This window comes from Camelina sativa, chromosome 10 (assembly GCF_000633955.1).
Source record: "Camelina sativa cultivar DH55 chromosome 10, Cs, whole genome shotgun sequence".
Lineage (NCBI taxonomy): Eukaryota > Viridiplantae > Streptophyta > Magnoliopsida > Brassicales > Brassicaceae > Camelina > Camelina sativa.
Genome location: NC_025694.1, coordinates 4,683,678 through 4,698,673, shown reverse-complemented (window position 1 = coordinate 4,698,673; position 14,996 = coordinate 4,683,678). Strand labels below are relative to the sequence as shown.

At 35.1% G+C, this 14,996-nt stretch overlaps 4 protein-coding genes across 6 annotated transcripts in view; 2 read left to right on the top strand and 2 right to left on the bottom strand.

The window, feature by feature from the left end:
• The window catches only part of LOC104717107 (heptahelical transmembrane protein 2), a 2,624-nt gene extending 1,946 nt beyond the window's left edge, over positions 1–678 (bottom strand). The window contains exons 1-2 of the mRNA XM_010434634.2: positions 240–678; positions 61–159 (exon numbers count right to left, since the gene is read on the bottom strand). Of these exons, the coding sequence (XP_010432936.1) occupies positions 61–159; positions 240–481 (341 nt within the window). The 5' untranslated portion in view covers positions 482–678. The remainder of the gene's footprint in view (positions 1–60; positions 160–239) is intronic.
• LOC104717104 (histone-lysine N-methyltransferase ASHR3) lies at positions 3,248–6,157 on the top strand. Of its 3 annotated transcripts, none has more exons than XM_010434628.2 (11): positions 3,248–3,639; positions 3,908–4,054; positions 4,309–4,473; positions 4,588–4,614; positions 4,709–4,820; positions 4,935–5,028; positions 5,120–5,213; positions 5,299–5,377; positions 5,465–5,636; positions 5,724–5,804; positions 5,909–6,157. In XM_010434628.2, exons 1-11 carry the CDS (start codon positions 3,298–3,300, stop codon positions 6,057–6,059), a joined length of 1,464 nt encoding a protein of 487 aa, XP_010432930.1. In that variant the 5' UTR covers positions 3,248–3,297; the 3' UTR covers positions 6,060–6,157. The 3 variants fall into 3 exon arrangements, with proteins under 3 accessions (XP_010432930.1, XP_010432929.1, XP_010432931.1); XM_010434627.2 differs by having other exon boundaries at positions 4,585–4,614; XM_010434629.2 differs by lacking the exon at positions 3,908–4,054 and having other exon boundaries at positions 4,585–4,614.
• On the bottom strand, positions 9,498–13,482 carry LOC104717102 (crossover junction endonuclease MUS81-like). Its single transcript, XM_010434626.2, has 15 exons — positions 13,093–13,482; positions 12,648–12,742; positions 12,473–12,551; positions 12,294–12,380; positions 12,088–12,210; positions 11,754–11,982; positions 11,431–11,626; positions 11,233–11,348; positions 10,985–11,115; positions 10,812–10,869; positions 10,558–10,716; positions 10,385–10,464; positions 10,047–10,287; positions 9,872–9,958; positions 9,498–9,775 (listed from the first exon to the last, which is right to left on the bottom strand). The coding sequence occupies exons 1-15, from the start codon at positions 13,287–13,289 to the stop codon at positions 9,671–9,673; spliced, it is 1,983 nt and encodes a 660-aa protein (XP_010432928.1). The 5' UTR covers positions 13,290–13,482; the 3' UTR covers positions 9,498–9,670.
• Positions 13,861–14,760, top strand: LOC104717101. Its single transcript, XM_010434625.2, has 2 exons — positions 13,861–14,255; positions 14,515–14,760. The coding sequence occupies exons 1-2, from the start codon at positions 13,943–13,945 to the stop codon at positions 14,529–14,531; spliced, it is 330 nt and encodes a 109-aa protein (XP_010432927.1). The 5' UTR covers positions 13,861–13,942; the 3' UTR covers positions 14,532–14,760.

The window sequence follows — 14,996 nt, the reverse complement described above, 5'->3', positions numbered from 1 at the left end:
CAAAAAAAAAAAAAAAAAAAAAAAAAAAAAAATGACGAATTTGACCTGGAGATTACTTACCCGGAGAGAACGCTAACGAAGCCGGTGAGGCCAACCTCCGTCGTCTCCATTGAACTCACAACCATCATCCAAGCAAATATCACAAACCCACACAAATGCCTGCCAAATTTTCAAAACCCCGATTAGAAAAAATAATTAAAATTTGAAATTTCAATCGAAAAACAGAGAAGAAAACATACGTCCAGATGTTGAGAGTCTCATTGTGCCATGAGAAGGCGCTGAGGAAAGTTTCTTTGATAGACCACTCGCAACGATAATGATTGTGAATGAACTCGTTGTCTTTCAAATACCTAGGTAACTCCTCGAACTTCATCAATCTCTTCTTTCTCTCAGATCTTCTCTTTTCGTCACCGGAATCCAAACTTTTCCCATTCCTCACCGTTACCTTCGGAGATTCTCTCACCGCTCTCCGTTTCTGCATGATTGATTGATTGATTTCCCCTCCCTCCCTCTCGCACCTCGTCGGGGAATTAATATAGGAGGAGAAATCGAGAATTATACACCGGCGAAATTGAGCTCCCGGCGAAACAACCACCGTAGATTTCTCTCTCTCTCTCTCTCTTGATTCAAAAATTTCAGAATCTGATTCTGTTTTTTTTTTGGCGATGTTCGTCCGTCGCCTACTTCTTATACGGAGAAGAAAGCTCTTTGAATTTTAAAAAACGAGCAAAAAATCTACGTGGCGTCTTTGACCGGTCCTTGTCGACACGTGCTGTTTTATCATTGGTTTGTTTGTTTCGCTTTACTGTGAGGGAGGATACAGCTGATTTATTTTTTACCCGCCGTGTCAGTTTGAAATAATATACTAGTACTATTATAAGTTACCAGTTGGAAGGTGAGAAATGCAGATTTTGTGGTCTCTTTTTTCTTAAGTTATAAAATGTGATTAGTATTTATTTACACGTTTCTCGAAACCAAACATGTGATTAATTTTCTAATCACATACTACTAAAACCTAATCGTCGTTTCCGAAGTTTATATTAGGCTTTCGAGTTCACGTTCGGACCAATACACTGAAGTATTCATTAATCATTTCTCTTTGATAACATTTTAAACGGAGATGAATAATATAACCAAGTTTTATATATATTGTAACGCAAACGGCCATGTAAGTTATTCACAACAACCATTGCTAGCATAAAGTTAAACTACTAAACAATGTATCATGGTCTAATTAATGGTCTAGTATGATCGATTATATTAACCATTATCAAATAATTAAACTGATGTTTCTTTCGTTTATACGTTTCCTAAATGATCGATTATACATGGGGGCGTGTAGAACTAAAACAAATTAACGATGGGCCACAAAGAGATAAATTGAAAGAGCAGGTAACTCTTAATTGGTTATATGGCGTAAGATTCTCCAAGGAGAGATTTGATTCATCCATAAGACAAGACACCACGTACATTATCAATATATTTAGTTGTATGAACATATGAATATGTCATTATTTTAGTCTCAAAACGCGTCAAAACATTTTTGATATAAAAAAGTTTAAACTGGATGAATGGTTCGCTTACCAAAAAAAAATATAGTTGGCCCAGAATTCGATGTTGTCATGTTACTACATTGATACACATAGTTATCATCATCAAATGTAAGTAGACAACTGTTTTAAATGGTTTATAACATGCGTCTTTAATTTAACCACAATGAAACGGTGAGGAACCAACGGATCGGACTAAACGAGGATGACAAATTTGATTAGTAAAAAGATTAAAAAGTATGAAACCAGCAAAAGAAATTTTGAATTTTATCAAAATATAAGCAAATATCAACGTGCAAAGATATTTAATTATTCATATTCGCTTCTGTACAAATAAAAAGTGGTAACCTTATGAATTATGATTCAGTGATTTTGTTTTGCAATCTGGATATTTATTCGAGTTCTCGAATTGAATACATAATGTATGTTGATTTTAATATCAAGATAACCTTGACTCCGTTTGAAACCATTCCAAATCCAGTTTTGTAATATAAATAGAAGAATATCTTCAATATTTTTGTCCAAAAAAAATAAAAAGAATATTTTACAATATTTTACCCCAAAAAAATAGAATATTTCAATATAACCAAGAAACTTTTTTATTTATTTAAAAGCGTGTTTTTCGAAAGATTTGCATATCAGATCATTTGTGTGTACGTTGCTTTTTCGTTATAGTTTATTTTTGTGTATAATGTATTATAATATTATATATTTCTCATAAAAATTTATGTTTTGGAATATTTTTTGTCCCACAAAAATTGATGTTTTGTAAACTTTAAGAAGTAATCATTGAAAATATTCAAAATTTTGAATTGTTATTAGTTTAAAATCAAATAATATCTCTTTAGTCAAAGAAAAAAATATATTTAAACTCAGTAATCATTGTTTTCTTAAAATGTGTAAAAATTTCTAAACATCAATCTTTATGAGACAGAGAGAATATTAAATTGTGCTAAAGTGAACATATCTTTTCTAGTTTGCTTTGTTGGTCCATTTTTCATCTAAATCGATTCTTAGACGCCATAATATCTTGCTAAGAGGATTAAGAACCAACTAAACTTGGATGCGTAATTCTTTAGATTAGTTTAACGGTTACTCGTTAGTCATATTATCTTTGTAAAGTGTATAAACAAAGGTGAGTATTGCGTGGTAAACTGTGGAAACCCAGACACAAATATCAATACGTTACTAGATTTTCTGTTGCTAAATCTAGAGTTTAACAAAACAGTTTACGCCATGTTTTGTTTGAGTATATAGTAAGCAAATGGAAACTGCCCATTAATGGTGTAATATAATTTGATTTAAGTTGACATAAACGAAACTAAACTGAAATGTAAACACATCGAAAAAAAAACGAACTCCAAATATATTGTGTATTATTATAACTAACAAACCGAACACTTATCAAATCAGATAAACTTCCAAATCATAAGTTTAATTAAATTTGTAGCGATTTGTTTCAGTTCGGATTTACCAACATTGATTATTGCGTGTAGCACTGTTACTGGTAGGTAAGGGGTTGAGAAATTTAACAACCAAAGAAAAAAACAAAAGTTTGGGGGCGATTGCGAAAATGTATGAAAATACAAGACCTATTTTTGTATAAATATTTTAAGGACAAAAATCTCCCGCCTTTAATTCCCTCCATATATGGTTTTTCATATCTTTTCGCTTTTCGCCTACCCACAAAGACAAAAGGTAACTGTCTTCTTCATATACTTTCGTTCTTGTACTTGCGAGTTGTTAGATGTTAGATCTCGGAAACATGTCTTTGTCTGCGTCCGTGGCTCTCACTTGTTGCCCTGCTTTTCTCCCGGCGGCTTCAGGGCCAGAATTAGCCAAATCCATCGATTCACCGGAAAACATAGCCGGAGACAGCAATGGGGAACAATTGCCGGAGGAAGAGGTCAGTGACGTCAAAATTTCCAATGGAGTCACTGCTCTTATCCGGAAACAGAATCCATCTGAACGAGGCAAGAAAGGTTTGATTTTGAATGATCATGTGAAGGATTGGGTCAAGAGAAGAGTTGCTTCTGGAGTTTCTGAGACGAGATGTTTCCTCCCTTTTCTTGTTGGAGCCAAGAAAATGGTATATTTTTTTTTGTGTTTCTGTTTATTTAGTTATGAAGTTTGTGTGAAGTAATAGATTAGTATTGGATCTGTGATTATGCGTTTACCCTTTTTGACTTTGGTTAACACCGTGTAAGATTTCATATGCTTTCTCAGATTCATTTAGATATTGTTTAACTATCAGATTGTAGGGTTATTGTTGATGGAATCTTGAAGTCAATTAGTGATTTGTGAAGTTGTTAGATTTATTGACATAATGACTTATATGGGATGGGATGTGGTGTCAGGTTGATTGTCTTGTTTGCCATAAGCCGGTGTATCCGGGAGAAGAAGTATTGTGTTCTGTTCGTGGCTGTCAAGGCGCTTATCACTTGCTCTGTGCGAAAGAAAGCCTCAGTGTCTCTAAATCAGGCAAATTTAAGTGCCCTCAACATGTAAGATCCTCATTCATTGTTTTGTATTTGAGAAATATTCTTTCATTTTTGTTGGCTTGTTTTGTATTCAACTAAGCATATCATATAGATGTTCACCTATCTCAACCTCTTTGTTAGTTCCCTGGCTGTTATGTTGGTAGTAATACTCAGAGAAAAAGATAAGGATATGTAACAGTGATTAGGTAGGGAATTGAAATGGATTAGTTTGATTGTGCGGTATCTCTCAGTTTCATCTGATAGAATGGAGTTTGCAGGAGTGCTTTCTCTGCAAGGGAAGAGCACTGTGGCGGTGTATCAAGTGTCCAATGGCCGCTCATGATAAACATTCTCCATGGCCAAAAGAAATACTTCACCTCAAAGATCAGCCAGGAAAAGCAGTTTGTTGGAGGCATCCAACTGATTGGCGGCAAGACACAAAGGTCAGTTTTTTTACAGTTTCCCTCATTTAGTAGATCCTACCAGAAGACTCTTTCAATCTGTATCCTCATATAGACTCAGTCACGTGGCTGAGAAGTTATCTGTTGGTTTAGCAGCATGCAGTTGCGCAGAGTGAGATGGAGGTCAGTGTTTCTTGTGACTATAATTAGGAAAGGTGGAGATTTGTTTTTTCTTACACTGTTTCAAGTTATGCTTATCTACTTTGATATTCAACAGGTCTTTTCCCAGTTGCCTTTGCCATATGTTGAAGAGGAGTTTAAGATTGACTTTACATGGAAAGATTCTGTTGTGAAAGATGATCCACCTCCTTATGTGCATATTAGACGCAGTATCCTTTTATAGTTTCCACACAAGTTTCTTTTGATTCAATGTTACTGCCATATGATCACATGATTCTCATTTTGCTTTACACTAGTGTGTGTCTTTCCTTGACTGATTTAAGATATTTACTTCGTCAAAAAGAAGCGTGATGATGCTAACGATGGTGTTGGGTGCACAAATTGTGGCCCTACTTGCTGTAGAAGCTGTGTTTGCAGGTATGCTTGTTGACTAACTAACAAATCTTATCTGTTAACCAGAAAAGGAAATGTCGTTTGAATAGTTCCGCTTTTGGAAAAATTGTCGTAGGGTTCAATGTATAAGCTGTTCTAAAGGATGCGGATGCCCTGAAACTTGTGGAAACAGACCATTCCGCAAAGAGAAAAAGATGAAAATTGTGAAGGTAAAAAGCCTTAGTCTCTCTATTTTATGACTCATGCATTACACATTTTTTTTTATCTTGACATGTCATGTCATTGTTTTTGCAGACTGAACATTGCGGTTGGGGAGTAGAGGCAGCAGAACCAATCAATAAAGAAGAATTTATTATCGAATACATTGGTGAAGGTAAACTATCTTGATTGTGTATTTGAGCCTTATTGTTGTGGTGGAAAGGGACAGAGTATCTAGTGAATAATCTCACTCTATCTACAGTGATCAGTGATGCTCAATGTGAGCAAAGGCTTTGGGATATGAAGAACAAAGGCATTAATGAGTTTTACATGTGTGAGATTCACAAAGACTTCACGATTGATGCCACCTTCAAAGGGAACACCTCTCGGTTTTTGAATCACAGCTGCGACCCAAATTGTGTATTGGAGAAGTGGTAAAGAATATAAATATTTCAATTATGCTGAGAAATAGAGAGTGAGTTAAGTTTAATTCTTGTAAAATGTGTGGATATTTTAAACAGGCAAGTTGAAGGTGAGACCCGTATAGGTGTCTTTGCAGCTCGTCAAATAAAAGCAGGAGAGCCACTTACATATGACTACAGGTAAACTTCTGGACCGTTTCTTTCTTCTTCACTTTTCTGTGGTAATTAATTAGCTAAAGTAATCTGAGATACTGATATATTTGGTTCTCTTTGTTTAATGGCAGATTTGTGCAGTTTGGGCCTGAAGTAAAGTGTAATTGTGGGTCTGATAACTGTCAAGGTAATCTTGGGACAAAGAGGAAAGAACCAAACCGTTTGGCTGTGTCTTGGGGAGCAAAACGCAGAAGAGTGTTGCACCGATCTAAAACCCATTGATTGCTGCAAGATTAGCTGCAAAATATATGTAAACAAATGTGCTTTGATGGTTTTTTATGTTGTGTACTAATGAGCAAGAACCTTATTCTTTTTGAGGACCTCCATGAATTAGAAACTCATGGGAGAATCATATCAATAAAATCATAATTTTATAGAATTTAATTGTTTAATTAAATTTTCGATTATTGGAAAAAAAATTAAACCAATGTACAGTAAAATGACAAGTGTGAAATGGTGTTCTTGTTTGATCCTCTCAGTCTCACTCCATTCTCCAATTTTTGTTTCCTCGTTACTTTAATAAAGGGTATCTAATTTGCTGTTATATAGTAGTTTCAAAATGAATGATTAATAAAGAACCACTAGAACTTGTAATTGAAGCTTAGTTAGGCTCACTGTTGACAGGTTATGTTTAAAATATATGTAAATTGAGAAAACTACTATACTCTTTAGTCTTTAATGATCCGTTTGGTAATCTGAGATTCTCAAACAAACCCCAAGAGCCATATTTAATATTTTAGTTGTATGGCAAGAGAAAATAACCAATCACATTTGAATAAACTTGTGTTAAAACAATTATTTCAAAAAATTTAGTACTAAAATAACTGAATATTGGTCTGTCGTGAAGGAAATTGTGAAAATCCACTCCACTATCTTTCCTTTCGTTAGCTCATTTGATTTGTGATTTCAAGTTTGTAAAGAATTCATGTTCTCTTATTTTTTTTTAAAAAAGTCAAAAAAACAAAAAAAAAAGTAATGAAAAGAATATAGTGTTCAAGTTATAAACTTGAAACCAATTTATGATGTTCAGCAATGATGTTCGCATACATCAATATTAAAGTTTAATGAACAAAAAAAAAGACGGAGAATAGAAAATCACAAAATTTAGTTCAGGATCAAAAGCTTACCAAAAAAGCCTAATTTACCTACCTTGTAGAAATTGCATATGATGATTTTAAACCAAACCCAAACTCCAATAATAAATTCATATCCTTCTAAATTAACTCAAAAGTAAACAAATTTTGTTCTCCCTCTCAATATTTCGGATATATAATTCTAATTTTTCCCATGAATTTAATACTCAAATATAAAACAAATTAAAGGACGATCTAGACATAAAAGTAGATACATACATGTATGAAAGGATACGTTTTAGACTTTTAATCATATTATAATTCATAATACAAGGTACAAGGTTTTTTACGGTACTTTGATGTATATATATCCACCAATTCTAGAGCTATCATTTATTCAATACCAGGCAACATATTTGGTACATTTTCTAATTTATTGAATATAATTTATGTTTAGATATTTCAGATAACTATGGATAATTTTGAATGAGTTTAATGATCTTAGATAAATTTTAATAGGTTTTAAAATGTTTTTGCAAAAATAACTCATAGCTATGCTAACATAGTATTTAAGATATCAGAATTTGAGTAATGTTCTTACTTGCCTTCATCGTATTATTGATTAAACTACTATATAACAATAAGAAAAAACAATTAGATAATCTTATATTAGATTATCATGTTAATTTAAAAATAAACTTTTCAATAATGTTTTGCAAGAGTTTTCTATTATTTACATACTTTTAATAGTCCAACAATTTAAAATGTGAAAATAATTCAATTTTCCAAATACGTTATTTATATTAGTATTAATTTTTGAAAGCAAGGAAAACAAATTTGTAACCAAAAATTGACCTTCACTTCTTCCAATCTCTAACTTCTTTCTCTTTCTCTAACGGGAAAGTCCTGAACTGACTATACAAAAACGTCTTTAGTTGACATCAATACATTGTTTTACTGCTGCAAATCATTGATTGTTAAACATGTTTTGATTAGGAATTTACGTTTTTCTTATAAATGTAAATGTAACAAACAAACCAGATGGTTAACACGCCTCCACATAAAAAGTGCTATAACATACCTAACAACGAGACAAAAAAAAGAAAGGGAAATAAATGAAAGTCGGTCTATCAGTTACTAAATGGAATAAGGCCAACGAGATTTACACCAAAGTGACAAATTGTGACAAGTAAGCTCTGTACATGGCAGCTTATCTTTTTTTTTTTTTTTTTCCTTCCAATATCCTTTATTAATCAATTGGGTATTACAACAAGTACAAAGCCAATACAAAACTTCAAAAAACAATTTATTACATAAGCAGAAATATGTGCCATATATTGAAGATAACAATGATGAAGAAGTGAATTTGACGATGTTTTCTTCCGATAAGCCTTACTCGCTATCATGTTACTAGAAATGATATTTTCCTTCTTCTTAAGCCATCTTACTTGAACGTGATATGTATGCCTTATTGGCATGCTTTGTTTGAAACTCCACATCACATAGAAAAAACCCGTTGCTACTGAGAAAAGTTTTGAAATCCCGACAATCCGACACCAATTAGTCCGTATCGGTGTACTTTTCAGAAAATTTGGCTTGCCCCTTGTGTAGTCCCATCCCAGATAAGAACCGTGAACGCACCATAACATTATGGCCCGGACAATTGTACATAGTAAGGTGTCTTCTCCATCGGTAATAGAGTTACTGAAATTCCGCCATAATCGATCTCTTATGGTCAGATATTCCTTAAAACCGCTCTTCCCTGGATCCCAGATCCGTGATTCAAAGCCCTTCTTCAATTTGGAGAAGATTAATTCACAAATACTTTGGGGAAGAAATCGATTCAAAGCCCTTCCTCACATGATTGAAGCATATGTCAATCTCTTGGAGCCTTATGAGCCCTTCCCATATCCGGAGATGATCCGTAACGTCCAAGCCTCTCTCAGGAGGAGGATGCGTCAATACTAGACCATCCTTGGATAATCTGTATATTTGTAACAAACCTGTATTCATCTGTATAAAATAAAACAGGGACTAGGCCATCCCTAAAAAAAAAAACTGGTCATGATCTCGAACCGATCATCTGATGAGCCCAAGGGAGGGCGAAACCAGTTTCATAACCACACCATTAGAAACCTTAAAATAAATAAATGAGCAGAGTAATTAAGATTCAATGATCAGCTTTGGCTCCCGATTCTGGTCCGAGTAATTCCAAAAAACATCTACACCTTATAAGGTTGTTTCAAACGCACACAGTTTTGGTCTATACCATCCTTAAACCTCGTAGTTTGCCCGAGAATCATAAAGCATCCTATCGATGTCAGAGAATGATTATATGTTTGGAACTCAATTAATGTATTATGTATGTATAAAGTCCAAAATCTAAAAGAACACATCGCTTATCTAAAAGAACTGCCTTCTATATAGGCACTTGATAAGTTTAAGATCTCTCGAACTAGCTCTGATGTACATTTTGCATTGTTGCTTTGATCTCTCAACATCTCTTCTTGCGCAGAGGCAGAGATTGTTCTAGTTCACTTTACAGTAGAAGTCATCAGTTTCTTAAAGAAGTACAAGATTTGAGAAGTTAGGCAAAGACAATAAGTCTTACTAGATGAGAATAGGCAGAAAGAAAGAGATAAAAGTTTTGGGTACGTTTCGGTTACAAGCACACCACTGTCCAAAATCTAAAAGAACACATCGCTTACAAGGCCCTCGATAAGTTTCAGATATTTCTCTCTCTAAACACTAGAGTAGAAGTCATTCACCCCAAACTAACTTGAATACATTCTTACTAGCTGATGCACATATTACATTGTTGCTTCGATTTCTCAACATCTCTTCTTGCTCAGAGACATCCCCTTCCTTCAAAACAATGCAAAGATTGTTTTAGTTCAAGTCATCAGTTCCTTAAAGAAGAACAAGATTTCGCGATCTCAAGCAACGGCAAAAAGGTCTTACTAGATGAGAATAGGCAGAAGCAAGAGATATAAGTGTTGGGTACATATCAAGAACAGCCATGGCAATTTCCTCAGTTACCTGCGGGATCTGCACCAAATACTTATCAATAGAAATGGATTCGCAGAACCATTCACATATAAGAACCGAAAAATGCATAGCCAGACTCACTCAGTACCTGCATAAGCTGAATGGCAAATACATCGCTGATTGTCATTTTATCAAGGTCTTGACACCTTTTGACAAAACAATCAAAAGAAGGACACGAGGCCGCCACTTTGCTCTTGTCATTATCATTCACCCGTAACATGTAGTACTGATATATTGATTTAGTGAGGTAACCGTATTTTCTTAGCGTCTCACCCAGCCCTTGTGTCCTCACAACATCGAATCCCTCCAGAATCTCTGTCGTGAAACAACTAGAAGCATACATAGATGAAGATAAGTTTGGTTCAAGATCAAAACAAAAATGCACAACCAATTTATATTTTCTGAAACATCAAATAAATTTCTTACGCCGTTTTAATGCTTTCTGCTGCATCAGAATGGTTTGGATCTCCTTCAAGAATGTATATCAGCTTCTTGAATCCTGATCTCTATTTAGAATGTCAATAAAAGAAGAAAATGAGAAACAACCATCAACCAAAGATAGAGCAAGTCAGAAACTAAGGAGTTGAGAATACACACACCTGAAGTCTAAGTTTTTGGTCCCTGTAGCGATTATCTCTAATCGATGAGCGCATATCATCAACATTCTTCCTCTCGGCAATAAAATCCAGAACATACTCATCCTCAAGGTACTTATGCCGAGCAATCCAGATACAATCCCCGACTGGTAATCGTCTAACCTACACCACTTTTCCAGTTAATTTGTGTAATCTCGAATCTGTTGACATCTATTCATCGAATCTGTTGACATCTATCCAAAGAATCAAATGCAAACCTCAATCTTGATATTGAATTCAGAGCATATGTTATCAACTATATTCCTGGACCGTGATCTGTGAAACCATAAGAAACGTATATAGACTATTGTCACACTCTCATAACCAAACCATAAGAAACCAAACCACAACTAAAAGATAAGAGTAGAGCAAGATTAAATGTTCCACAAACCCCTTAGTGGCGAACTTTTCTCGATCATCCAGTATCAAGATCACATCATATGCTCCCTCAAACGTTTCTCCAAATCTAAGAGGAGGGAGGCGTGGAAAATTTGTTATTCCTTTGGTTCTATCTGATACCAACTTTGTAACCAGGACACAATACAGAACAATTAAAGCTGATTAGCAATCCAGTTGCTGCTGATCATTAAAAAACATAGCTAACAATCTACTGATTATTGAACTCAAATGGTTACATACAGAAGATGAGCAGGCTTTCACAGCATGACTTGAAACGGATGAACATGGATTTAAGGTGGATCCATCATTGCAAGAACGGAACTTCTTAGCAAGTGATCCCTCAAGATCAACTTGACCTGTATTTGTAGGTAAGACTTCATAAGATGAAACATAAACTTTTCACAAACACAGCACTAAGCACTACGATAAAGACCGTACGAGTTTGTGCTCTAGAAGGTTCTCCTGAATCTTTTCTTCTATTTCGAGAGTCCGGACAGGAATTATAAACCTCTGCTTGACGAAGATGGCACATTACTGAGAGCCAGAGAGTTGATGGATCTTTGTCCCCAGATCCATCTGAAACCTCTCTGAATGCAGCAACGACTTGTTCCTTAGAATAACCAAACGGTGTAAACTGTTGACGAAAACCAAAAAATTAAAACATAAAACTAAGAAAATGAAGCAAAACATGTCACCTCACAACCAATCAACACTATATAAGAAGAATTTAAAGGTCGAAATAACATTATGATGATGATGACCTTTTCAAGAATATCGCTTGGAATGGCTGATTGTGCCCTAGATCTGGGATCAGCATATGGCCGTTCTTCTCTCAACGTAAAAGAACAGGTGGGATTTTGATTCGGCGTTTTCTTTGCTTGCGGTGCAGGATCCATTTCATCATCAGATAAGATGTCAACTGAATTAGGTAATCCAGATCGCACGATACATTCGTTTGCAACTTCCCGACCTTCAACTGTCAGCATGTACCTAAGAAAAGAAACAATAGTCTCAAGATAAGGTCTACTTCTATACAAAAATACAAGTCAAGGGCACCTAAATCATAGGGAAGAGTTTCAGATATGAGTTTTTTACTTGGCTGGGTTGCTAGATTTGACCACTAATCCCTTCTGTATAAGTGTGGCCATACAGCTCCATCCACTATACCACTCCCTCTTAGAGTTTCCAAGTCCTGCTTTTCCTTTACCTCTCTCTGGCCTAGTGACAAGAATGGAAGAATAAGAGCAGAAGTTAGGTACAAAACCAACAGATTAGAGATTGGGAACATGATTCATTCATACCCAACAGGAGCATGTGAGAGCCCACTCGCATCAGTAGCATCAATAAGCTCTTGTTTACGCATGAATTCTTTCCCATTTGTAGTCCTTCTGGTAAAAGAAAAACATAACGGTCCTGAAAAAAGGGTTTACAGAGAGGAACTAAAAGAGTATATTGTGAGTATTACAACCATGTAACCAACCTGTGCAAGGTTATTAGTAATGCATACGCCACAGAATTTCTTTGCGGAATGTAACGTTTCTTTCCATTGGCCTTTTTCCCTGGACAGATTAAAAATCACCATACATAAAGATATTACATTGATAACACATGTGGACAATATGATATAGATACAGCCAACAGGGAAACACCATTACCAGCACGATTATCAGGTAAATCTTCTTGCTCAGAACCTTCAGCAACAGCATCAAAATATCCTTTCATGAGCTTAACCATCCACTTGCCAAAACCCCTATGCAACAAATTCAGCAAAAATCACGAAACAAGATACTTGGTTGGATAGAAGCAAAGCCACCCAACAACTAAAACCACTCACTATCAGGTTCTGGATAAACAAAGAGAATTCTCTGATTTTATCTATCTACATGAATACAATTTCAGATAAAAACAAACATGAACCCTTAGCTAAAGCCTAAATCAAAAGGATCCAAAAATCCGAGAATTTCGAACTAGAAAACACAAAAAGGTCACATCTTTCCATAAGAAATTGAACACAAAAGGCATTTCAAACAAGAAACGAATGACCCATTAACCCAAATTCGATATGAGAGAAGTGAAGAGAAGAGAAAGCAAGAAACATACTTGATCTGCGACAAGTCTTTGAGTGTGGTAATGGGATCCTTGGCGTCGCAGACATTTCTAAACGCCTTAACAAACGTCCTCTCCAGATTTTCAGACAAGCCTTTGGGCTTATCAGCGTGTTCTTGCTTCTTCTGCAACACATAAGCCGCTAAACCTTGATTCTCAGGACACAGTACGGCCCGTCTCTCGTCATCCATCACTACCCCACTCTAAAGAGTTTGAAATCTATCACAAGATCATAAAATTCCTTTGATGATTGGCTGTATTCGTCGCCGGCAAAAGAGGGAAAATTTCACGAAAAGGTTTGATCTTTGGTTCGACAAACCAAAACCTTTTAGGCGTTTCGTTGAGAATTTTTTAAAATTGGGGATTTTCGCTAAACTACGTCTGTTCAATGACTATCATGACGTCACGAGTCAAGAGTAAGAGACTCCGTCTGATTCAGAGGCTTTTAATTTGAAACATCAATCACTTGGTTCAATTAAAAATTTGTCACTTTGGTTCTTTCTTTTTATTTTTGTCACAAATTGTCTTCGGTGAACAAAAAAAAAAAAAAAAAACTATTTTGTCATTTGCTACTTTATGTACCTCAGATATAAGTTTCATGCATTGGCTACTTTATGTAGTTAATTACGAGGGAACTCATCAGAATCTCACAGAAATTTCAGTCTTTTGTCACATGAAACCAATTGGAAAAAAGCAACCACTTAAGTCTACAGTACTCTCAGCACACAAAAAAGATAACCTCATAGCACAACGCGTTAAACCCTCTAAGCCACTATATATATGACCCTGAACAACTTCTCTTTAACCAAAAACTCAAAGCTACACTCACTAGATTCAAACAAAAATGGCCATAGGTTCTCGTGTTTTGATTTGTCTCACAATGATGCTTGTCATTTCAGGAACACTACTAGTTCCAGGGCATGGCACGTGCCAAGGTGACATCGAAGGTCTCATGAAAGAGTGCGCGGTCTACGTGCAGCGTCCAGGCGCAATGGTAAACCCCTCCGCAGCGTGCTGCAGAGTCGTTAAGAGATCAGACATCTCTTGCGCGTGCGGCCGTATCACAGCTTCAGTGCTCAAAATGATAGACATGGATAAGGTTGTTCACGTCTCTGCCTTTTGTGGGAAGCCTCTAGCTCATGGTACCAAGTGTGGAAGTAAGTAAAGTTTCATTCTTAATAATACGGTTTTTATCTTGTAAAAAAACTGAAGGTGTCGCTAGAGAGCTAATATATATATATATATATATATATATGTTGCAAAAATGTTGTACAAGAACTTAGAAATATCGATAAAGATCTTTAAAAAAAAAAATTGTATGCGTTTAAAAATATTTTTTTGTATGTAAGCACAAAATTTGCGTTTTAAAACATCATATGATCTCTATTAATATATGGAATTGATCTCATGTGGCAGGTTACGTTGTGCCATGAACTTGGGAGCTAAGGGTTTCTAGAATAAATTGTTTGTGCATGAAGCTGTAGCTGCTGTACTATTTCGTATTTCCCCACTACTAAAATACTCTTGTAATCTCACTAAAATCCACTATCATTAAAATCTACTCTTTATGTAATCTCTAATATTCCATGTTACGCGTCGAAAGACGAAAAGTATATATGGTGTCGTCAAGATTCAATATATTGATGCTACGACTTTCCAGTATATAGAGAAGATAAAAGATCTTCTTTTTATAGGAAAAGATTTTACCTATTATTTTTCACTTACAATTAATGATTTAATACACAAAATAAATGTTTTACTCAAGAATCACAACTCTTGGACATGTTGATAGTTCGAAGAATGGAAACTGAAAAGAAAAAAAAATTAAAGTAACAATGATTTGAATAATCCAGAAGAATATATAATGAAGTCATTACAATCAGATCTGAGTTTCATTA

Coding starts and splice junctions, on each gene's coding strand:
- LOC104717104 (XM_010434627.2), top strand. CDS start 3,298: ATGTTAGATCTCGGAAACATGTCTTTGTCTGCGTCCGTGGCTCTCACT. Junction 5,378..5,464: donor TATCGAATACATTGGTGAAG/GTAAACTATCTT, acceptor CTCTATCTACAG/TGATCAGTGATGCTCAATGT. Junction 5,637..5,723: donor AATTGTGTATTGGAGAAGTG/GTAAAGAATATA, acceptor TATTTTAAACAG/GCAAGTTGAAGGTGAGACCC.
- LOC104717102 (XM_010434626.2), bottom strand. CDS start 13,289: ATGGATGACGAGAGACGGGCCGTACTGTGTCCTGAGAATCAAGGTTTA. Junction 11,627..11,753: donor CAAGCGATATTCTTGAAAAG/GTCATCATCATC, acceptor TTTCGTCAACAG/TTTACACCGTTTGGTTATTC. Junction 11,116..11,232: donor TGAAAGCCTGCTCATCTTCT/GTATGTAACCAT, acceptor CTGGTTACAAAG/TTGGTATCAGATAGAACCAA.
- LOC104717101 (XM_010434625.2), top strand. CDS start 13,943: ATGGCCATAGGTTCTCGTGTTTTGATTTGTCTCACAATGATGCTTGTC.